Source organism: Odontesthes bonariensis, chromosome 5 (genome assembly GCF_027942865.1).
Source record: "Odontesthes bonariensis isolate fOdoBon6 chromosome 5, fOdoBon6.hap1, whole genome shotgun sequence".
NCBI classification, from domain to species: Eukaryota; Metazoa; Chordata; class Actinopteri; order Atheriniformes; family Atherinopsidae; genus Odontesthes; species Odontesthes bonariensis.
In genome coordinates this window covers 39,691,714-39,716,848 of record NC_134510.1, presented here as the reverse complement: position 1 = coordinate 39,716,848, position 25,135 = coordinate 39,691,714, and the positions used below count along the sequence as shown (strand labels likewise).

General features: G+C 42.7%; 1 protein-coding gene across 2 annotated transcripts; it reads left to right on the top strand.

Moving 5' to 3' along the window:
* LOC142380477 (metaxin-1-like) lies at positions 1-23,905 on the top strand. Of its 2 annotated transcripts, XM_075466363.1 has the most exons (9): positions 29-117; positions 10,102-10,198; positions 11,195-11,264; positions 11,337-11,416; positions 15,530-15,622; positions 15,720-15,902; positions 21,297-21,373; positions 21,888-22,045; positions 23,479-23,905. In XM_075466363.1, exons 2-9 carry the CDS (start codon positions 10,163-10,165, stop codon positions 23,709-23,711), a joined length of 930 nt encoding a protein of 309 aa, XP_075322478.1. In that variant the 5' UTR covers positions 29-117; positions 10,102-10,162; the 3' UTR covers positions 23,712-23,905. The 2 variants fall into 2 exon arrangements, with proteins under 2 accessions (XP_075322477.1, XP_075322478.1); XM_075466362.1 differs by lacking the exon at positions 10,102-10,198 and having other exon boundaries at positions 1-117.
* The last annotated feature ends 1,230 nt before the right edge of the window (positions 23,906-25,135 follow it).

The window sequence follows — 25,135 nt, the reverse complement described above, 5'->3', positions numbered from 1 at the left end:
CTCTTCCGGTGTAAGAGGTCACCGTCCGGGCTGAAGATGGCGGCGCCCGACGAGTTGTTTTGCTGGGAAGGAGACTGGGGTTTACCGTCCGTCAGCACCGACTGTCTGGTTGTTCTGGTGAGTGTTCCTTCAAACCGGCACCGAGTCGGTTCGCCGGCATTTTTTCTGGGTCTTTACATCACAGGAGCGCGGGTTAAATCCGCACGCGCTACCTTGTTCTAACGTTAGCGTGTCAACGGCTGAATGAAAGACAGTCTGACGGCTAAACGGACGTTTTAAACGGCTTCAGCGACGGTTAAACGGACGTTTTTAAACGGCTTCAGCGACGGTTAAACGGACGTTTTAAACGGCTTCAGCGGGCAAAGCAGCCGCTGTTGGTGCTGCTCGTCAGATATTTAACCCACAACGTTAAACTATAACGGAACCAGCAGAACGGAGTTAATGCGTTACTGATTGATTGTCATGCTGGTACAGGGTGCTTGCGCAAGTCTTGAAAGTCTTAATAAGGATGGAATTTTGAAGCACTGTTTTCCAGACCTTGAAAAGTCTTGAATTTTGTGTGAAACCCTTAATAAAGTATGGAAAATGAATGTATGGTAGAATTTTACAGTATGCTGAAAGGCATTGTGAAATGAGAAATAGGAAGGTGGGCTATAAAACTATAATTTTACTAACTGGTCACGTACTGTATTAGCCTAATGGGATGAGATGTGAGTGAAGAGACTGGATTCTACATACATTCATCCATCCATTCATTTTTTTTAAAGATAGTTTTTGTGACACTTGTTTGATGTACTTGTGATTTTCATGTTTTGAAACGTTTTCTTCAGTAAAAGCATAATTTACTGTGAATAATGCATTTGTACATTGAATACTAGCCTATAAAAATGAACATTTCTAATAAACACAGTTGGTACAATCTCAACATATGAAGTAGGCAGTAGGCACACAAGTTACAAGTACATAAAGTTAAAGGGGAACTCCGGGGCATTTGAAGCGCATTTCCATTGCTAAAGGTTGTCAAATACTGACGGTAGGACACAGACCGGTGCAAATCGGCGCTCCCTGTGCGGCGATTGCCCTGTTTGCGCTGTTTGTAAAAGATTACAACAATACATGCCCAGTAATATTGTTGCAATGTTTTAAATACTTGAACGCAGTTTTTCTAGAGAAGATTAATTGGTTTGTATATGGGATTATCGTCCATCGACTCTTTTGGGCTTTCACATGCGCGCGCCTACCGACAAGAGGTGAAACCATAAAGTTGTTCTCTGTATGAACTTTAAGTTTGTTGGAGTTCTAAAATCTGTTGAAATTCTGGTGAAAGAATCAGAAAACAAGAGATTATTTCTGCTCATGTTGAAGAAATATCAGGTCATGATGAGCTTTCAGCTCTGCCTTCAAGCCGTTAAAGCTTTGAGGCTTTGAAGAAACTGCCAACTGAAACTGTAATTTCTTTTTTTCTGTAGGAACATTAAACACGACATGAATTCCTCATGATAATCAGTGTTTTTAAAAAATATTGATCAGACTTTAACATTTCTGGAGTTATTGCTCATCATTTGGGATGTTTTTGGGTTTTTATTTATTTTATACAGTTAAATTGATTTTTATTTATTTTTTTAATTTTTAGATGATTTAATTTAAATTTCTATTTAGTATATTTAATATAGCATATATATATTATTTGATTAAATATGACCAAATAATATCAAATATTATTTTATATATATATATATTTCATTTCATTTTTAAAGATGAACTGAAACGAATGTTCATCTATCATTCAAATGAATTTTTTGTCTTTTTCTAAAACCATCAATCCAACTTGAACTAAATTTTCCGGGCATAACTTGTTAAAACGGCCATTTAAAAGTGTGAATTATATGGCCTTTGGTGCGAAATTGGCCACATGACCGTGACGTCATAGGGTTGACTCCCTTATTTGCTAGTATGGCTGGCTGTGAAAACAACATACATTTGATGGACTTATATCTCATAAAGGAACCAAAATTCTGATACAAACATCAGCAGGTCGAAAGAACACACCTTTAACATTATGTGGAAAAACTTTTGTTGAATTTAAGCCACACAAATCGATTTAGTATCTATATTGTAGAGGCTCTGCACCTCCCGTATGGGTAATGGAAATGAAAGAAAGTTACCATTTTCAGCACAGGATCGACGGGCACAAAACGGCCATCGCTCCTACTACACGCTGATTATTATTAAGATGTTATCAATCAAATGACACAATAGTGTATGTTTGCTGTGGTAAACTGGAAAAGATTTGAACATGCCGGTTTGGCAGATATGGCATTCTGCTGCGCTGTCTTTGACACGTTGAAACCTAACGAAGGGGCACTTTGAAATCCAGCCACTTAAAAAAAACGTATGTGATAATAACATGGTTTTAATGTAAGCTTAATAAACAATGGCGTGGATTAACGGGTCGGAGATCCTCCAGTGCGCGGCCCCATCTGCGGATCCTCACGGGTCGGCGGCAGGGAGATGGGCACCCGGCCTCGGCACGACTGACAGCAGCCATCGGTAGGACTGATCCACGGAGCCTCGGATGTCGTAGCCGGCGCAATCACCGGAGAGACCAGACAGCAATTCTAGCTGGATATGTGTGCAGACCGAAGAGCAAAGCGAGCAGTCCCCTGCTTCCGAGCAGCAATTCAGCTGCAGCTATCGGCAGGCGGCAGCACGCAATGATACGATCCACCGTGCTCTCAGCCAATAGCAGTGGTCGACACTTGCCTCTCAGAAGCGAACAGTAAGCGAACATTATTATATATAAAAAAACAAGCCCAGTAATGTCCGATCTGGAAATTTCAGACTCACCCGCTATTTTTGCAACTAACACCATTTGTTCCTCCAGCAACACAATATTTTCTGCCGTGCTTTGATGTTTTAGCCATAGACCCCGCCATTACAGTTAGACTACGAGAACTGCTGTGTCAACCCTATGACGTCACGCATTAAAAAAACGAATTCTCACAAAAAGACAAAATGTGGCTCCTTTTGAGCCCGTTTTAACATGACTTCCCGGATAAATTATTATCCAGACAATATCTCATTTTAATCGCAAGGCTTGGAACCTTTAGAATCAGCAGCAAAAACTGTGAAATTCCAACAATTAAAATTCGTTTCATAAGCACTTTAAGAATATATATTTTTAATCTTTGTTTTTGCAAGTTTTTTTTCATTTAATATTTTAATTCTTAAAATTTATATTCTATTTTATTTCCTTCTTTTTTTTATATGATTTTATCCAATATTTCTTCATTTTTGTTTGTTTTCATTTTTACATGAAAAAATTTAATGATTTTTTTTTTTAATGGTAAATTTGATAAAAAAATTACAATATCATAAGGTTAATTATGTTAATATATCTTATGTTATTTTGTTTTATTAGTTTTTATTTTAATTATTTATTTTTATTATTTGATCTGATCTTATTCAGTTTTTTCATTTTTAAAATCGTTTGATTTTATTCCTTTTTTATATTTTATTTTATTTAAGTTATCCTTTTTCTTTTTCCCTTTTTATATAATAATTTTCTTGTCTTATTTCATTTAAAGCAATACTATGTAACATTTCTACCTTTAAATAACAGCTTGAAAAAAATTGTGCGGCTGGAATGAGTTTTAATATTACGATTGGCCTGTCTCCTATGCCCCTCGGGGGTCTGAGTTGGAAAAACTGCGCTATGTAACTTTGCTGGACCGGCCCGGGAGCTGAGCGGAAGTACTTCGACTTGCTTTCTGGCACACCTACCGCAAAAACAAATAGACCCCTCTCACGCTCCCAGGTACATTTGATTACTCTTACCTTCTCGGTCGACATAGCTTGCACCTTCTGACTCCTCGCCGGTTCCTCAACAAACGTGAAACGTGAAAGTGAAAGGGTGTTGTATTTACGACAGTGTAACCGTACATTACCTCCAAGCCTGTAGGGGGAGCTCCAGAGTGGGCTTTTTGAGAAGTTACATTGTATTGCTTTAAATAGTTTATTTTTATTCATTGTCCAGGTAACAGGAAATTAAAGGTTTCGAACATTTAAAATACTAAAGTTAAATAATGCTAAATATTAGATAAAGGTTAAAATAAAATAATTAAATAAAGTTTAAATAAATAGTGTTGATATATAATTGTATTAAATAAAAAGTAACTGTTCTGGATTCAAATAAAGATTTAGTTTTATATATTTAAGTGAATAATAAACAAACATAAAATCTGTCCTGCATACTTACTGAAAAATAATGATAATAAATTGTAAACTTGCAGTTACGATTTGACTTGAATTAGTTTTATTTGATACTTATTTCTATATCTTATTTTGTCTTATTTAATTAGATTATATATTATTTTTATTCTATTCCATTTTGAGTTGATTTTGTTTTACATTATTTAGTTTCATTAGATATATTTCTTTTATTTTTACTTGATATGTATTTTTCATTCGATTATATTTTAAAATTGAATTGTCATTTCTTTATTTAATTTTAATTATTTTTTTATATTATATTATGTTTATCTTATCATTTTGTGTTATGTATTTCTTATTTATTTTTACATTACTTTAAATTATTTTTTTTATTTTTTTTATTTTATTTGATATAATTCCCTTTTCCATTTATTGTATTTTATTTAATTTGTAAAATTTAATTTGTCTCTAATTCTGCAGCTTTTCCACCTTTGTAACTTTGACGTGATCCTTTCTCAATGGTTTTCCAGGACCTAATTTGTCTTTTAATGTTGGTATTGTCGGTTTATTTATCAGTTGTCACCAGAAGTGACTCTTTATCGATCACAGATTGTTTTTTTTTTTGTATTTGTAGTTTATTTGGCAGGGACAATGCAGTGCACATTATTACAAACATGACATGGCAAAGGCCATGACAAAACTTGCAGATGTGAATACATAAAAAGGTTTATAGCCAGATGGCTAATTTGCAACCCCAGTCCCTGATCAGGCTTCCTATTCTAATTAAACATCATAAAAATCACATACAACATAGAAATATTCAATTACATGTTATCTTAAAACATGCATCCTATAGCATTAAAGTAATTCATCGGATTACCACCAGGTGGCAGCGGTCTGTCTTAACTTTCCAGCTGCTGATGTCAATATTTTTCAGTTTAGTTTAAATACGAGTCCAACATGTTGTTTTCCAGGAAATCTGTGAAATTAATTTTTAAAATATTTCTTATTCGGGAAGAAGTTTTCAGATAAACATGAATGAAAATGTTGACGTCAGGCTGAAAAACCCACAGCCTCCTCTTTAAGTCTGAGACCACCCAGAATGCTTTGTGGCTGCAGACGTTTCCATGACTGATGTGGCCCACTGGGTCTGGTGATAGTGCGGTGGCGACGGCATCGCCTGAAGACCGCGCTGAGGGCTCAGCGCTCCCGTGAGGAATCAAACCTGACGGAAACATGTTTGCGTTGGACCGGGATCAGACGGCAGGGCAGCAGTGCAGTCTGGGTAATGACGGCTGTCCTCCACGCTGCTGCTGAGTCACAGATGTTATTTCCTGGTCTTTTACAGGCCTGAAACAGGCAGGTTGTGGAGGCGGGGCTTCAGGGGTCCCCTCAGCTGAGGTGAAAGTGACTTCTCACACCAGTTCATGATGAATAAAGTCTTAAAGTTGGACTGAATCAGCACGATGAGGCGGGATTTTCCTTTAACTGTTGGAGGTCTTTACAGATAGGTCTTTACCCTAAACGTTACAGGAGCTCTTCTCTACCATCAGTTTCCCACGAAGCCTGATTTTTAATTTAAGGACCCTCTCATTGTAATGAATCGCACGCTTTTATACTTTAAACTGCGGCAGCTCGGAGGTTAAAGATCATCTTCTGCTCGGTGGAAGTAGTGTTTGGATCCATCTTTGGTTTGTTGTTCAGCTCAGAATGTGGGGATTTTTCAGGTTCCATGCACGAAGTTTCCAGCTTGAATTATTCCAGGTTTGTCACTGAATTCGGCCTTATTTAATCCAAACTTTTATTCTCTGGAAGTGGGGTTTTGTGTAGTTTCTGTTTGGAGAATCAGATCAGAGCTGAAGCTAAAAGTGACGGCGTAGATTCTCAAGTCATCCTCAGAGCTCGTATGAGGTCAGCTGGACTTCTTCTTCTTCTTCTTCTTCTTCTAACAGCATCTGCAGCTTCTTCAGTGAGCCCACAGGAAGCTGAAACACAGCCTGTGTTCCAAACCGCATACTTCTCCTACTACTCCTACTAACTTTTTGAGTTAGTATGCGAGTTTGAGTAAGCAGGAAGTTCCCGGATGCATACTAGATTCTCCTAAATGTTGGGTATGCATCATGAGGTTACTACTCATACTCAAACTACCCAAGATGCAACGTAACGTGACGTCGCCGATCGTCATTTCCTGTCAAAACGGCAGTTTCAAGCTAGCTACAACGAGGGTAGGTTCACTTCCTGTTTTCAAAACAAAAGCACCAATTGTATGGTAATGGCTTTCCCTATGATAAAAGGCAACGGGTATTTTATTTTGTGAAAATAACAGGAAGTGCGTTGCTCACTGCGGCTAGCTTTAGTAGCGCCGAATTCGTGGGAACAAAATTGTAAACAGCCGGTATTTTGTCAGGTTTTCAACACGTTGGGGATCTAAACGACTACTTTCTCACCTGAAAATGTTTCAAATGTTGCTAAAGTTTACAGAGTTTAGAGCTTAAGGGAAATCAGCTTCAGGCCGGCTGATTTCAGCTCGGGCAGGAGAGAAATGCATTGTGGGTAAACGCTCTGCATACTGTCTGATCGAATGAGTATGGAAGTATGTAGTATGCGGTTTCGAACACAGCCAAAGACTCGTACTGATGAGTTTAATCAGCCGGCTGCATCTCGTATTGCACACAGCCACAGCCTGGCTTCAGTGGTGGTAATAAACAAGTTAAAATGACAGATAATCAATGTTCCCTCTAATTTTTCATGTGTCTGGGCAAACACACCAGCTCCCTGAGCACACCGAGGACCACTGTGAGCAACAACAGATGTGCACGCTGTGGCCACACACCTGTATCACACCTGTTCAAAACCTTCGTAGCAAGTTACATGGCTTATTAAAAGAATCAAATCACAGCAGCAATTTCCATTAGTTTACTTTTAGTAAGTGATTTGGCCCACTTAAAATGAAAAAGACAAAAATCTTGTTGTTCATGAGATGTGTAGTATGTTATATGGGAAGAGTCGTGCTTTGGCCTGGCTGGGGGTCCTGTTCTGGAAGAAATGAGACCTATACACTTTCCAGACATAACATTTTGTTCACATTAAAGTGACATGTGCTGTAGCATCTGTAAAATATCTAATTACAGTTTTTTTATTAGCATTTCTACTACCCATAAATTATCTAGTAGTAACAGCATTTAATGATAAATATCCATAAATAAAAAAATCTTAATTAATGTCACTAGAATATGCACAAATTTGACTTTAATTTTACCTTATTTTTCACGTCTGTCCTTCTCGCTTCTCCAATGGTTGTACAATCTCCCCCAGTTTCACCGCTTGTTCTTCTGTTCGCACATACTCAGACTGCCATTCCATTCTAAAAGAACCGCATTTCTTTTTTACTTTGGCTTGGTGAGTGGATGTTTCGCTGGCGCTGCCCGTTCGTTTCGCCATGATAAGGGGCGTCTCTTAACTCCGCCGCACTGTTGTTAGCTAGCTAACCGTATCGTATCATTGGCTGAACACCTGTCACTCACTGCATTACATTGAAAAATGGTACAGAAAAACACATTATTGGTCTAATTAATTAGATTAGGTCTAGTATTAGATATTAATTAATACGTTTATGGTGAATTTTATTTTATGCGCTGCATAGATTTTCTTGTGCGCTGAGACTGTGCGAGCAGCTCAGAGGGAACATTGCAGCTAATGCTACTCTCTGACGCATCCGTAAAGCGTTTATAGGACTGAATCTGCTCTTATTTCTCTCTCTGTACTCTTCAGAATTGATTTTAAGATTTTACTGATCACTTTAAAGCCCCTCCCGCCCAGCTATGGATCATAAATAATGCTCACGGGATCACAGCTTTCTTTTAAATCACTTCTTAATAGAATTTATTTACTTGTTTTTTAATATTTTAAAGCATTAATGTTGCACTTTTATTCCGGTTGTGAACCTGTTCGGCTCAGTTTCCTATTTCTGGTTCCGTTGCTGCACTTTGCGAACTCTGTTTTTATGGAGCTCAAGATCATGCTGATGATCTTGAAACCAGTGTTGTTTTTGACAACCATCTTAGATTTAGTCTTAGTCTTTTGGACTAAAATGCTTATTAGTTTTAGTCACATTTTAGTCACTTCTATATGTGATAGTTTTAGTCGACGAAAAGTCAAAAAGGTTTTAGTCTAGTTTTAGTCAAAAAATAAGTATAGTCTACCGTGTTAAGAAAATAGTATGGTCTTAACTATCAAACAAGCAGAACAAAAATACATAGCTTATTAACTGACCCTGTACTAAAGCTTTCTGATTTTTCATTCTGTACTGTGCGTGTGTCCCAACTTTACTGTAAGCGCACTAAACGCACAGGTCCTGGTTAGGGCTGCACAACGTCACTTGTGGCTTTTAGGCTAAAGCTAGCAGACTCTACGTATAACAGTAACTCGACCTGTTTAACATATCAAGTTACGTGCTGACAGAACGTACACACAAAGAGATAACCACACCGTCACTGAATGTAAACATGGCTAAACATGCTGCTAAAGTAACACACACATAATGAATTGACGTTAGCGTAACAAAAGCTAACTTTAGCCTGAAGTTAGCAGCCCATTTGCGCCAGGAGTATGTGGAAAACGTACTAATGTGTTAGCTTACTATGAAATTGATCGATTATGTTAACAGCATTTGTAACTTACCTTTGAAAAAATATCCCTGTGGCGAGCCTTAAGGTGCCGCAGCAGATACTTTTTAGGTTTTAATTGACACACACAATAAGCAGAAATGTCATGCATTTTAAACGTCTGACAGATCACCCACTAACATTTTCGTCCGTTCTCGTCTCGTCAACGAAAACTCACACACGTCTCGTCATGTTTTCGTCATCAGAGAGTTATGTTTATCTCGTCACCGTCTCGTTATCGTCATGAAAAAAAGTGGCGTCAACAAAATGATTTCGTCATCGTTGACGAAAACAACACTGCTTGAAATGATTGATTTCGGGACTGACTCACATCTCGGGGAATCCTTCTCTAAAGGCCCGTGTTGGTCGGAGCAGTCGGTGGTGCAACCGGCTGATTCACAACTTTCATAATATTCTTTTATGTATTTTTAATGCTTCTTCCACTCCCTGCTGCAATGCTTTTATTTTATGTGAAGCACTCTGAACTGTTCTGTACGTGAAATGTGCTACAGATAAAGTTGACTTTTGACTTTAACCGCAGGGCCAGTAACCGGGTGCTTCTTCTCCAGCTGTGTGTTTGCTTCTCTGTGGAACAAACCTCCAAACTTTCATCAAACTCTGACTTCACGGCTGCACATTTATGAGGAAATTTCTCCTCATTTTTTCTGGTTGTAAAAGCTGAACGAGGCTCTCGGCTCTCTGAGTTTTTTATTTCCAGAAGAACTGAGTCATCTCCAGCTCTAACAGTAACTGCGCCGCTCTCTGATGACCAAACCTTTTACTGATTTATCACACTTGTTTGGATCGAATGACAAATCGTTGACGGAAAGCATCCATCTTTGAACAGAAACTCTTTGTCGGGTTCGCTCGGCTTGTTTGCACGTGGGGGGAAAAAGGAAAAGTTTCCCAAACCAGCGTCGGTGACATTTGGTGTCAGATGGTTTGTGTTAGCTTAAAACGGCGGCTTTGAATCGGCGTTTTTGTTCCGAAGCTTCTGTAATTTGCCAGCTGAAAAGCGGCTTTTTCTTCCTGTAAAGTGCAGCAGGTGTGAGTTACTCAGGGTTCTGCTTGGATACGTGGAAAATATTCTGTCCTGCAGACGAGCCCGGTTTAAGTGGTATTGGACTCATTTCTGACTGTTTTGGCTCTTCGCTTTTAAAAGAAAACTGTGTTGGTTCTTAGTCGCAAACGAGCTGTCGGAGTCTCTTTTTTTTTTTCCCTTCAGACTGGTGCTGTGGTCCCAACACGAACCGGACCAGTTCTGGAGTTCTTTGACTTGGACTGAAATGTGTTGGAAGGATCGGATGAAAGCTGGTTCAAATGTTCGTGTTCTCAGGATGAAGTGGAATCAGTTTTGTGTCGAGTTTCCAAAAGAAAAAATGCGTCTTTAGGAACTTTCTGTAGCCAAGCTTCTAATTTTGATTTAATATTTAGAGGATGTGAACGAAAAAGATGAACTGAAATGCTGAAAAAACAAAACAAACAGACATTATAGTTTATCAGCTCTTTTCTGGTGTGTTTTTTTGTCTGGTTTGAAGTTAATTTGATGGAAACGACTTTGTGAACTTCTGACTTCATCCATCATTTTCCTCTTATCTGAGGGTCCAGGAGTTAAACCCAGCCCCCCTCTCCAGCTCCTCCTGGGGGATCCCGAGGTGTTCCCAGGTCAGATGGGATGTATAATCCCTCCAGAGAGTTCTGGTTCTGACCCGGGGCCTCCTCCCAGGAGGCATCCTAACAGAGGAACCACCTCAGCTGACTCCTTCCTATGTGGAGCAGCAGCGGCTCTACTCCCAGCTCCCACTGGATGTTGGAGCTCCTCCCCCCTGGATGTTGGAGCTCCTCCCCCCTGGATATTGGAGCTCCTCCCCCTGGTAGGTGGAGCTCCTCCCCCCTGGATGTTGGAGCTCCTCCCCCTGGTAGGTGGAGCTCCTCCCCCCTGGATCTTCCCAGATAAATGAGCCCTCTCCTTTTTCCTCTTGTGGATGTCCACCACAGTTGTTGTTTTTTTCCCTCCTCGACGTCTGTTTCCTGTTTACAACGCCTACTTCTTCTACTGAATTCCAACCACTGGAGCCTGTGGCGCCCCCCTGTGGCGACACCACACAGCCGAGCTTATTAACGTCTCCGGTTCACTTCTTTTTCGCAGCTTTTTACTTCAGATTAATTTGATTTCAGGTTCACACCTCCATATCAAAATGTTTTGAACTCAGATAATTTTTTATAATTCAGCATAAAACTGTGTTAATATGAGCAGTAAGTGTTCACCAACACTAAAGGGTGCAGAGTTTAACTTCTATCCGTTGTTGTGTCTTCAGGCCTACGCTCAGTTTGCCGGAGCTCCTCTGAAACTCAGAAAAATCTGCAACACCTGGAGGAGTCCCAGCGGTGAGTCGGACGCCTGAAAGCTTCGTTCAGGAAGAAACAGAAATGTTCATGTGTTTGTGTTTTCGTCCCAAGGTTCTCTTCCTGCTCTGAGGACCAATGAGAAAGAAACTCTGTCCCGACCCTCTGACATCATCATCCACCTCAGGAAACAGGTAACCGCGGTTTCCCTGCCAGCGTGGCTCAGATTAGCTCGATTTACACCAACTGCAGAGAATCGGTTGAGTTTTAGTTTGTCATTGCAGAGATATTCAACTTTTCAGACTAATATGTTTCTGAGTAAAGCTTTAAAAACGTGGTAAAATGGAGCAGAAAAAGTTGCTTATTTGGCACCTGAAGGCACAATCTTTCACTGAATTATGAGTCTGTGATGTCACTCTTGAGGTTTTTGGACTCCTGTTTTGTAACTTAGACTTCAGAGCTGCGCTTGTTTACAGAGGAGCCCGCACTAAAGCGTGCACTTTGTTGTTTATTTACCTAAAGGAGACCATAATTCGCTAAAGCATCAGGTTTTATCGTGAAACTGGTAATTATTCGAATCAACTCAAACCTCTCTGAGGTCACGAGCCGCCGTCGGTGCAGGTTTAACTTCTGCTTTGGCTTCATGTTCAGTCTGATGTTCAGTCTGAGACTAAATATCACAAACTTGGTCCAGTTCAACGCTGGACTGAAGAAGCTGAGCCACAAAGAGGGATCAGTTCCAACTCTCAGAGCCTGAACCTCAGAGCAGGGAAACGGAAGCATCTGAGAAATAACTCCTCATGGTTTATTTATAGATTTATTTTCTCCTTTAGAAGCAGCTAATGCTAACAGCTTAGAAGCAGCTAATGCTAACAGCTTAGAAGCAGCTAATGCTAACAGCTTAGCAGCAGCTAATGCTAACAGCTTAGCAGCAGCTAATGCTAACAGCTTAGCAGCAGCTAACGCTAACAGCTTAGCTAATGAAGATGGCGTACACCAACTTTTAAGGAGTTATTGCTGTTCCTTTAGCAGCAGCTAACGCTAACAGCTTAGCAGCATTTAACGCTAACAGCTTAGCTAATGAAGGTGACGTACACCAGCTTCTAAGGAGTTATTGCTGTTATTTTCTCCTTTAGAAGTAGCTAACGCTAACAGCTTAGCTAATGAAGGTGGTGTACACCAGCTTTTAAGGAGTTGTTGCTGTTCCTTTCTGAAAGATGAACATCATTGTTCCCACATTACTTTGTTAGCTGCTGCTGCTAGCTTACAGCTACACTGCTCGTCACCTGAATCTTTACATGAATTTAAAACTTATTTTAAACCTGCTAAAGGCAGATGTCTCTGGCTATGATTCCTCCACTTTCTGGCTGGTAATGATTAAATATTCTCAGGTTGAATAAAGGTTTGAGTCTGTGAGATGCTAACACATGCTAACACACGCTAGCATGGTCAACAATCAGTGACCCAGCCCAAACCCGCCTTAGTACAGACGTACTCTGAACATGAGCCAAAATATGTTTTCCAGCTTCCCTTCAGCAGCATTTTCCTCCACTTATTAAAATCTAAAACTCCTCCATCACTGTTAATTAGAAAGCATTGTCTGCTTGCATCTGCTGCTAGCTTGCAGCTACACTGCTCGTCACCTGAATCTTGAGTCTCTTTACATGAATTTAAGCTTATTTTAAACCTGCTAGAGGCAGATGTCTCTGGCTATGATTCCTCCACTTTCTGGCTGGTAATGATTAAATATTCTCAGGTTGAATAAAGGTTTGAGTCTGTGAGATGCTAACACATGCTAACACACGCTAGCATGGTCAACAATCAGTGACCCAGCCCAAACCCGCCTTAGTACAGACGTACTCTGAACATGAGCCAAAATCTGTTTTCCCAGCTTCCCTTCAGCAGCATTTTCTTTAAAATCTAAAACATCCTTTTCTTTTTATTTGCTTCAAAATGTTCAAAGACGAAACACTTTAACTCAAATAAACCAGGACCACCCCCCCTCCCTCAGCTTCAGCCGCCTTCATTTAGTCGCTCACCAGCAGCTGGAAGACATTACCCAGCATGCTCGGTGTGTCCTCGCTGTGGTAGGTTGTTCACAAACCACAACGACAGGAAAGCTGCTGAAGAAGCTCAGAGGAGAGAACTGCCGGCTTCACGCTTGGCTGCAGACTTTAACTGGCATTAATTCACCTCAGTCACATTCCATGCTTCTCCTGCAGCTCCTGTGAGCGTCATTCATCTTCATCATCATCATCATGTTTTCCAGCCAAAGCGTTTCACTTCCTCCCTCTTTCCCTTTTCTGTCTCTTTATCATTTTCCTTTGCCGTCCCATCCAGATTTCTGTCTTTGAATCTGTGTTTTTCGCGTCTCTTTGTAGTCTCTGAACACGTGTTCAGCATCTTCTCCGTGGTGCTTCAGAGTTATTTTCACGAGTTGTGCGTCTCTGCTGGAGTCCGGTATACGGCTGCTGCCGGCTGGCTGTAATGAGGAGGAATGGAAACAGCTCACACCGGAGGGACAGCAGCTCATAAACCCTCCGAACACACAGCTTCACGTTTGAGCCGTTTCTGCAGACTGAAACAGAAGCTCCAGAAACTCTTTTACAAAAACTGCATCTGTTCCAGAAATAACTCACAAAATTGGTGTGAGTGGATATTTGAAATAAAGGTGACATATTCTCCCCCCCTTTTTAACAATTTGACACACTTTCCTGAGGTCTTATCCAGATGTTTGAGGCAGACTTTGGTCTAAACACCTGTTGGTTAAAGCACAGCGGCTCTCTGTCTGAGCCCTGTTTAACACCTCTGTGTCAACAGTCTGTTTTCAGGGTGGAAACCTGAAGTACTCCACCCCAACAACCCTGCAGCTCTACATACAGATACAGATAGTTCCTCTGTTGATCCCAGAGGGAAACAGTTTAGCAGGTTAGCTGTAAGCTAGCAGCAGATGCTAGCAAACAATGCTTTCTCATTAACAGTGATGGAGGAGTTTTAGATTTTCATAAGTGGAGGAAAATGCTGCTGAAGGGAAGTTGGAAAACACATTTTGGCTCATGTTCAGAGTACGTCTGTACTAAGGCGGGTTTGGGCTGGGTCACTGATTGTTGACCATGTTAGCATGTGTTAGCATCTCACCGACTCAAACCTTTTATTCAACCTGAGAATATTTAATCATCACCGGCCAGAAAGTGGAGGAATCATAGCCAGAGACATCTGCCTTTAGCAGGTTTAAAATAAGTTTTAAATTCATGTAAAGATTCAGGTGACGAGCAGTGTAGCTGTAAGCTAGCAGCAGATGCTACTAAACAATGCTTCCTGCTCTGAAGTTACAGAACGGAACCGTTCAGCTAGAAAGCTTCAGCTAACAAAGTAATGTGGGAACAATGATGTTCATCTTTCAGAAAGGAACAGCAATAACTCCTTAGAAGCTGGTGTACGTCACCTTCATTAGCTAAGCTGTTAGCATTAGTTGCTGCTAAGCTGTTAGCGACAGTTTCAAGCTAGCTACAACGAGGGTAGGTTCACTTCCTGTTTTCAAAACAAAAGCACCAATTGTATGGTAATGGCTTTCCCTATGATAAAAGGCAACGGGTATTTTATTTTGTGAAAATAACAGGAAGTGCGTTGCTCACTGCGGCTAGCTTTAGTAGCGCTGAATTCATGGGAACTAAATTGTAAACAGCCGGTATTTTGTCAGGTTTTCAACACGTTGGGGATCTAAACGACTACTTTATCACCTGAAAATGTTTCAAATGTTGCTAAAGTTTACAGAGTTTAGAGCTTAAGGGAAATCAGCTTCAGGCTGGCTGATTTCGGCTCGGGCAGGAGCGAAATGCATTGTGGGTAAACGCTCTGCATACTGTCTGATCGAATCAGTATGGAAGGATGGCAGTATGCGGTTTCGAACACATCCACAGTCTTTAGCTAACTCTGCTGGAACATTAGCCTCAGATAGAGTTTATCGATTGGGCTCTGACAGCAGAAGATTTCCTCCAGAAGCTGGCTTCATCCGTTCAGCAGCGAGGATGTGAGTGGGCGGGGCTTAGCGAAGGAGGCGGAGCCAACTTAAGGAGTGACGTACTTTAGAAATGAAAATCAGAACTGCTCGTTAAATGAGGAACTTTTACACCTGGTGACCTCAGACGCCCTGATATCTGCTCCCAGGAACAGGAAGGAGTTTAACTGAATGTGTCGCCTTTAAAGCTGAGACTCACAGCGGTTTAGTTTTAAAGATGTTTTAAAGATTTATTAAAGACTTAATGCTCCCAGCAGCAGGGATGTAAAGTTGGATTTTTGTTTTTCAGAAGTACAATGCAGACTACGACCTTTCCGCCAAGGAGGGAGCCGACAGCCTGGCCTTCATCTCGCTGCTGGAGGAGAAGCTCATGCCGGCTCTGGTGACGGATTTTCTTCTTATCGAACTTGGATTGAGTCTCAGACGTTGCTGGGTTTTTTTTTTAGTCTCTGGTCTGACTTCCGTCCTCGCCTCCACAGATTTACACGTTCTGGATCGAGCCGAAGAACTACGTGGACGTGACTCGCCGCTGGTACGCCGAGCACATGCCCTTCCCTCTGAACTTCTTCATGCCCTCACAGATGCAGGGCAGGCGGCTGGAAAAGCTGCGACTGCTCAGGGGGGACGAGAGCCTGGAGGCCGGAGAGGAGCTGGAGAAGGAGGTGAGATCAGATCAAATCAAATTTATTTGTAGCACATTTCATGTCCAAAACAATTCAAAGTGCTTCACATAAAATAAAAGCATTGCTGCAGGGAGTGTAAGAAGCATTAAAAATACATAAAAGAATATAAAGAAAAAGAATTAAAATAATTAAAAGAATATAAAGAGAAAGAAATAAAATAATTTAAAAACAAGCAACAGTCCAGATAAGTTCAAAGATATCGTGCAGATTTCATGCATAGACACATGAGAACAGAAATGTTTTTAACCTGGATTTAAAAATGTCTCCATTTGGTGAGAGTTTAATCTCCACTGGCAGTTTGTTCCACTTGTTTGCAGCATAACAGCTAAATGCTGCTTCTCCATGTTTAGTCTGGACTCTGGACTGGACCAGCTGACCTGAGTCCTTGGATCTAAGAGCTCTGCTGGCTTTATATTCTCTGAACATATCACAGATTGTAAACCATCAGCAGGCTTTTAAAATCTATTCTGTGACTGACTGGAAGCCAGAGTAAAGATTTTAAAGCTGCTGTGATGTGTTCAGATCTCTTAGTCCGGGTTAAAACTCCAGCAGCAGCGTTCTGGATGAGCTGCAGATGTTTAATGCTCTTTGTGGGAAGTCCAGTTAAAAGAGCGTTACAGTGATGGAGTCTGCTGGAGATGGATGCATGGATGAGTTTCTCCTGGAAACCTTTAATTCTGTTGATGTTTCTGAGATGGTAAAAAGCTGCCTTGGTGACAGCTTTGATGTGGCTGCTGAAAGTCAGATCTGAGTCTATCAACACTCCGAGGTTACCGACTCGGTCAGTGATCGTAAGGTCCCGAGTCTCAAGATATTTACCAACGCTGACCCTCTTCTCTTTGCTCCCAAACAGAATGATCTCAGTTTTGTCTTCATTTAATTGTAGAAAATTCTCTCTCATCCAGGTGTTTACTTCCTCCAGACACTGACACAGCACGTCTGCTGGGCTGCAGTCGCCATGGTGACAGAGACACATAAAGTTGTGTATCGTCTGCATAAACTGTGAAAATTGATGTTAAAGATCGAGATGCAGTCACACTTTCAGGAAGCTTGAGCTAAAAGCAAAAGATTCAGAGATGCCGTATTCTGTCTGTATTATTTCTATCAGCTATTGATGGGTGACGGTTCAGGATGCAGGTCAGAGGTCACGGGTGTTGGAGCGTAATGACCTCACGGGTTAAAGCGCCTCACCTGTCCCCTCAGGTGTCATTCAGACCTCAGCAGAGACAGAAGAAGCTGCTTTATTTCTGATTGTTGGTTGAACGATGTGATGAAAGGGTTGTTCCTCTCTGACCTGCAAAGGTTTGAGGCTGCAGGACAACAATGAGGCTGTTTTTCTGTTCTTTTGGCTCAGAACTGACTGAAAATAGCAGGAGATCCAATTTCTAATTAGAGCTTATCTCCTGCTTTCCTTCCTCCCTTTACTTTGTACTAATTCCTTGTTTTTCCCCCCTTTTTTTTTTTTTTTTACTCCTTAATTTCTGTTTGAAGTCTTTTAAAAACAGGCTAAATGATCCAACCATTGTTTATTTGATCCAGAAACAATCGTCGACCTCAGGAAAGTGTTCGTATGAGAGCATTAAAAAGATGTGTAATCGGAGCACGCCGCAGCTTGATAGTTTTCCAGTTAGTACGGAGATATCGTTTCCATGTGTTCGGCCTGTCGACGCGGTCGGAAACAAATTCGGAGCTGAAGGAAAACTTTCTGTTGGAAAACTGGTGGTCGGGAACAACCGGCTCACTTTGGGCAAAGGTCAGAGGTTGCACAGCGTTCAGGGGAAATTTGTTCAAGAGCAGTTTAAACCATCAGAGAGGAATGAAAGCTGAATTTAATGATGCTTTCTGAGTCTGTGTCGCCATTAAAGGAGACATATTCAGGAAACTCCTTCTTCCAGCTCCTAGGAGCATATATCAGGGCGTCTGAGGTGTAAAACTCCTTCTTCCTGTTCCTGGGAGCATATATCAGGGCGTCTGAGGTGTAAAACTCCTTCTTCCTGTTCCTGGGAGCATATATCAGGGCATCTGAGGTGTAAAACTCCTTCTTCCTGTTCCTGGGAGCATATATCAGGGCGTCTGAGGTGTAAAACTCCTTCTTCCTGTTCCTGGGAGCATATATCAGGGCGTCTGAGGCGTAAAACTCCTTCTTCCTGTTCCTGGGAGCATATATCAGGGCGTCTGAGGTGTAAAACTCCTTCTTCCTGTTCCTGGGAGCATATATCAGGGCGTCTGAGGTGTAAAACTCCTTCTTCCTGTTCCTGGGAGCATATATCAGGGCGTCTGAGGTGTAAAACTCCTTCTTCCTGTTCCTGGGAGCATATATCAGGACGTCTGAGGTGTAAAACTCCTTCTTCCTGTTCCTGGGAGCATATATCAGGGCATCTGAGGTGTATAAACTCCTTCTTCCTGTTCCTGGGAGCGTATATACTGATGTGATTCATCCAAGTGATTCTGTTCTTTACTTAAAGCATCTGAAACTGTTTCAGAGGCTGGAGATGGCAGTTAGTTTTCACCAGTCGTTTAATACTTTTCCCGCCCTTAGTTCGTCTGCTTTGTCTCGTATTTTTGATCCCTTTGTTGCCTTGATAAACCTTTAAATTCCAACTTACCTACTGGACATATTTCATGTCCCCTGAGCATTCAACACCGAGTTCCTGCATTCTGTTGGAATCTTCGGGTGTCCACCTCCTCCGTCTTTCTCATGATTGCAGCTCACCTTGAATACCTTCAGGTGGTTTCTGTGTGCAGCAGCTGAAGCATTAAGCAGAATTAATCATGTTCCAACCCAACTTTGGCCATAAAAACAGAGTATACTGATGCACATGATTCTGGGTTGATTTTTACGTTGGATGAGCTCTCAGTCCTGGATCCGGACCGGATTCTGCATCCTGTTCTGGATGTTAAAGACTAAAGGCTCATTTAGTTTGGAGGATAATTAGTTTGCTGATGCAGCAGCAGCTCAGACTTCAGTTTGGTTTCACTGGAATAAAAGAAGAGTCTGTTTGTACAGACTGAAGAAAGGAATGTGAATGTTCTGATGGGTCATTTACTGCAGATGCTCTGAGGTGGAGGCACCAACGGCTCTGAGTCTCAGCGCTCATAAAACTCATCACTGGGAGAAAAGAGCTTCAGGACATAAATGCGGCAACACATCTGTCTTTCAGGACAGAACCTCCATGATGCTCAGCTCTGGCTGTTCCTCTGCGTTTTTAACCTCAGATCTTAAAAACGGACCCTGGACCAGGAAGGATCTGCTCAGGGATCCGTGGGCTCGGAGTTTAAGGAGGTTCTGAAGCTGAAGGTTGAGCAGTTATTGGTTAGCTGAATGTGGCCTCGCGGATATCAACCAGGACGCCTTCAGGTTCTGTTGTCCCGAACACCACAGAGAGGGACTCTGCTTAGCTTTGGTACCGTAATGACTTTTCTGTGAGTTCTGGCTCTTTTATCTCACGACTGAACACATTTCTGGTCAAACTGCTCATTTTTTGGGGGGGATTGTTGATGTCTGTGATTCAGGAGATAAATCCAGTCATGGATTAAGAACTGTGACCTGGTCCGAGTCCAGTAAGTAAAGTCCTGGAAACACCTGGAAACCTGCTGCCCCTAAAAAGCCTCCTTATGGTTCGTCTTGATCTCAGTTGGCCTTGAACCTCACTCAGGATCTCGCTCCTTAATGAGTTTTTCTTCTCGCTTTACGAATAGTTTCTGCCTGAGAAATAAAAACCTGTGGAGTGGAGCAGATCTTTACCCTCAGAGTCACTGAGGGATCATGGGAGTTTGACCATCCAGGCCACATGTGTTTGTGGACTTGGAGAAGGTTTACGACCGTGTTCCCTGAAGGATTCTGTGGGGTTCCAGAATCTCTTCATCCCCGTTTCCACTATGCAGTCCGGTACGGGTCGGTTCAGAACGGTTCGCTTATTTCTGTGTTTCCACTACCACCAAAGCGTACCGGTCCCATGGAACCCGTTACCATGGAACCCCTTACCATGTATGTAACCCTTCTGCTTGGGGTACCTAGCACACAGGACCGGTGTGTGTCCATGTTCTGGGTCCAAAGTGGTTCTGGTTTCTGTGCCTGCTGGACTCCACCAGTTCTGCCCCCCGTCACCGGTCCTCATGGACAGCTGGAGGTGCAGTTGGGGGGGGGGGCGTCTGGTTTGGGAACCTCAGGGTTCCATCTCTCCTTTTGCAGATGATGTGGTTCTGTTGGCTTCTTCAGGACCTTCAGCTGCTCTGGAGCGGCTCAGCTGTGCGTGAAGCAGCCGGGATGAAGGTCGGCTCGTCCAGGTCTGAGGCCACGGTTCTGGGTCGGGGAGGAGTCTCTGCCTCAGGGGGGAGGAGCCTCTACATAAGGGGGAGGAGTCTCTGCCTCAGGGGGAGGAGCCTCTACCTAAGGGGGAGGAGTCTCTGCCTCAGGGGGAGGAGCCTCTACCTAAGGGGGAGGAGTCTCTGCCTCAGGGGGAGGAGCTTCAGTATCTCTGGATCTGGTTCTCAGGGATGGTGAGTTGGAGTCAGAGATGGACAGACGGATCGGGGCTCCGTCAGCAGGAATGAGGGCGCTGCTCCGGAAGGAGAAGCTTTCAGGTTGCTGCTCCATCTTTGCTCCAACCCTCTGTGGGCACAGATCTGGGTAGAGACCCAAAGAAGGAGGTCGTGGATACGAGCGGCTGAAATGAGTTTCCTTCAGAGGGGGGGCGGGGCTCAGCCTGAGAGATAGGGGGAGGAGCTCCACCATCTTGGGTTAGGATGCCTCCTGGGAGGAGGCCCCGGGTCAGAACCAGAACTCTCTGGAGGGATTATATATCCCATCTGGGCTGCGAACACCTCGGGAAGAGCTGGAGAGGGATGTCTGAGTTTCCCTCCTGGACCCTCAGATAAGAGGAAGATGATGATGGGCGGTCTCTAATATTTGCCTCTGAACTGCATATTCTGCTGTTGACGTCGGTTTTGTTTATCTGGTTCAGTTTCTGTGGATCTTTAAAGAGTCTTTAAAGTCTTAAATTGTCTGCTTGCAAAGTGTTAAAAATGTGCAGCGGATGTACCGATGATGTTTGCTATTTTTAAAGCAACACTTGGGATGATTGCATGCATGTTGGCAGCTGCTTCAGTGGAACTAATTGGTCACGGGGAAGCGTAACTTCGATGCCAAACGTCTGGAACGTTTGTGCCATGACTCACTTCTTCAGGCTGCAGCTCAATCGGATGACAAAGCTGTTGGTAGAGCAGCTACAACCTGACAACAGTCATTACCCTGAAATAAGAGCAGGGATATTTTTCATTATTTCTTCATCTCTTTTTTTTTTTTCAGCGGTTTTATGTGAAGCCTTAAAAAGTCTCAAATCAGGCCCTGCTGTTTGTCTCTGTGTGTTTCAGCTGTTCCGTGATGCTGTGGAGTGCATGAACCTGCTGTCCCAGCGGCTCGGCTCCCAGAAGTTCTTCTTTGGAGATTCGTAAGTTGGTCTTTGAAGATGATACAAAGATATGAGCTAAAACTCTTTAAAGTGGCACCAATGTTTTGGGGAGCTTTAAAGTGAGAGTTTTCAGTCGACCCTCAGAGCTGTGTTCATCTTTAACAGCAGACGGGCGTCAGAGACCCACCGTCCACGACCTCACAGACAGACATGGCAGTAGGGCCGAGCAATTTTTTATCGATACTGTGATATATATCGATATATCGACAAAAAAATGATAGTATCGAATTTAAAAAAAAAAAAAATTTTTTAAAGCAAACTTTATTGAGAAGTCAGACGTTGCAATTCGTGAAAACACAGATCATTAATATAATACAATGCAATTCCAGGGGTCACATTGTACAAAACGGTGATAAATTGGTTCATAGAAATGTTGTATGAAGTGCACAGCTCTCACGTTTGTGACATGTTCGTTTGTTTCTGTTCGTCTGGCGGTGTTGTCCAAACATCTCACTCTGATTCTCACACTGATGTCTCTGACCCGTCTCTGCAGGCCTTCCTCTCTGGACGCCTACGTCTTTGGCCACTTGGCGCCCATCCTGAAATGCAAACTGCCCAACGGGAAGCTGCAGCAGCATCTGAAATCCCTCGACAACCTGACGAACTTCTGCACCAACATCCTGCTGCTGTACTTTCCCAGAGACGGCCGAGGTGATGCCTCCTTTTTATCCTACATAGGAACAAGTAAAATGTTCCTCCGGGATCTGAACTTTGTCCTGAAAAGCTCCTCAGACAGGAAGCTCTGGCTGCCGCTCGCTTTACAAACAGAGTGTGACATCATCCAAACCGTGGCTGTAAACGGATGACCTCATCGGCACAGATGTTTGTTTTCTGTTACCTGATGTCAGGCAAAGTGTTGGAAACTGTGGGAAGATGTTTGTCTTTATTTAGGGGGAATGGTCTCCAGATGTGACCGCTGCTTTGCATTTAATTCACGTCCGACTTTAAGGATTTACATGACAAGGCAAAAAGTACAGTTAAAGGAACCGGTCCAGTGAAAGTTAATAACCAAAGTCCTTCTTTTGACTTAAATTGGTTAATTAAACGCAGTGTTGAGCAGGAAAGTCTTCAGGTTTTACTTAAAAGAGTTGATTGTTGGTTCCACATGTACGATCCATAAAGACTGAAAGCATCTGAGATTAAACGCATCTAAAGTTTTAAACTCAGACCTCAGAACTGTGGTGATAAGATGCAGGTCTGAGTCCATAATAACACCCAAAGAGGACCTGGTTCTGGCCTGGTTTCTGTTTTTTAACATCACAAACTTGAAGCTGAGCTCAGATTTTTAACTGTTCTTTGGCTCCAAAGACGATGAGCTCTGATTGAAACTCTGGATCATCCAGTTGTTGATTAGTTTGAGGCTCTAAATGAGTGTTTGTGAGGGATCATAATCCCCAGATGGTAACATAATTTGTTGCTTTGCATAATCTGAGCCAGTGGAAACATGTTCATGAATGTTGAACAGAAGAGGCCCCAGAATTGAACCCTGAAGGACTCCATATGCCATTTTTGCCATTTTTGTCCAATCAGAAGTGTGATTATCTGTAGAAACAAAGTAGTTTCTGTCTTTTAAACAGGATTTAAACCAGTTTAGTGCTGTGACAGAAGGTCCCGCCCATTAAACCCAGCAGATGCTGTTTAATTTTATGTCATTTATGACGGTAACCAGTCTGAGTTCTGTGGGGAGGATGGAGGCCTGGGCTGGTACATGTTCAAACACCTTTTGTTTAACATCTTATCTTAAAAGGAAACGTTACATACAGCCCCCCTTCTGCTCCTCAGAGTAAAACTCTAAATCAAACAGTTCAGAGATGATTAAAGTCACATTCCAGTCTTTAATTTGAAGTAATTTTCATACATTTCAGTTCCACTATGTTGAAATTACAACCGTTTTTATCCACAGTCCAAGGGTTGTAATTTCTACAGGTTGGAGCTGAGATGTAGGAAAATGACCTCAAACTAAACTTTGAGGAAAAAGGTGTCCCAAACATGGAGGGTTCTGTATGTTCACGATATCGACCTGTAATTATTCACGAAGCCGGGCACCATGAAGTTGACGTCCTCCTTGTTGTCTTTTTGAACAGAAACCTCCGGTCAGAAGGCGCCCCAACAGGCCGAAGGCGGAGACTTCGACAACGTCCCCAACAAGCGGCGGAAGCAGCTGCTGTCCGTCCTGGTGGCTCTGGGCGCCATGTTGAGCTACGCCCTGGTGACCGGCATGGTGTCCATTCAGAACGTCCACCAGGAGGCGCTGGAGGAGCCGCCGGACCTGGAGGTCATCGAATCCCACGACCACGAGGGCGAAGGAGACGGCTGAGGGGCGGTCGTGACGGGACCTTACGGACAGAACCTAAGATATTCAGAGCCAGATGTTTTATCTCGCTAAAAGGACTATGGTGTCGTTTTGAATCTATTTATCACGCTAAAAGTAATTTCTCGACACGGCGGCAAGCTTTTTGAGTGGACAGGAGGTGGAGTGTTTAAGAAGCTAATTAAAGTTGATTCTCTGGATGTTTCTGTTCAAGTGGAGTAATTTCCTGCAGCTTTTCTGTTTTTCATCGACGGTCGTCCCCGCCGGGCAGGTCGCAGCCCAGCGTCTTCCCGGACATGATGGCGTCCTTGGGAGATCCGGCTGAGTTCAATAAACACGATGAGCTGATTGAAAAATAACTTCATTTGCATTTTTATTGTAAGAAATGAAGGTGAGGATGGAAACAGTGAGAGCAGTGACTTCCATCTCAATCAGATGCTGGTCTCTCTTTAAAATCTCTTAAATCTGAAGCTTCAGGCAGCAAACTGATTCAGAAGGAAGAATCATCTCTGACGTCTGAAGTGTTTAGTAAGAAAATAATTTTAAATAGGGATGGGTGAGTTAACTCGTTACGCATTTAACGCCGATAACTATTTTATTGCGCATTTGTTTTGGGGGGGCTTTTGTGCCTTTAATGGATAGGAAAGTACAGGAAGCAGGGGGCAGAGAGAGGGGGAACAACACGCAGCACAGGGCCAGCTGCAGCGAGGACTGTAGCCTCTGTACATGGGGCGCCTGCTCAGCCCACTACGCCACGGACCACCCCTGTTTTAGTATTTATTTTATTATTGTAAAAGTCTGTTGCTCACAGGCTTTTATTTTGTAAAAGTCTGCTGCTGTCTGCTGTGGAACAGGAAAAGAAAGTAATCGGCGGATCCACCAAACATGGAGAAGGGTACCCCAGCAGCTTCCCTGTGTTCAGGAAACAGAAGCAGATCCAGAATCTGCTGCATAACTTTTCCTGGTCTTTTCCTAAATGTTTCCTGGTCTTTTCCTAAACTTGTGCTGATCTCTTCCTGAGAAACATTTGCTGAACTTCTTGATGATTCTCTGATGGAGTTTGGCCCAAAGCGGTGAGCCCCGACCCATCCTTGTTGGAGAGGCTGAACCTTTGGTGGATGCTGCTGTTATACCCGATCCTGACACCCTCGCCTGTCAGCAGGTAACCTGCTGGTTGGAGAAGCTTGCAGAACGCTGTTTCTGCAGATTCTGTAAATTTTCTGTCTTTCTGGGACTCCAGAACAACTTTCACTGAGTGCGGCTGCAGCTTCTGTGAATTCTTCAGACAAACTGACTGATTGTAGGTTTCGTTGAGCTTCTTAAAGCTTTTTAAAAAGCTCAGTTTTTGGACCTCAGCGAGCCCAGACCTCCCCTTTCATCCCCCACCCTGAGACTCCACCCGGCTCCGGATCCCGGGGACGTACAGCTGC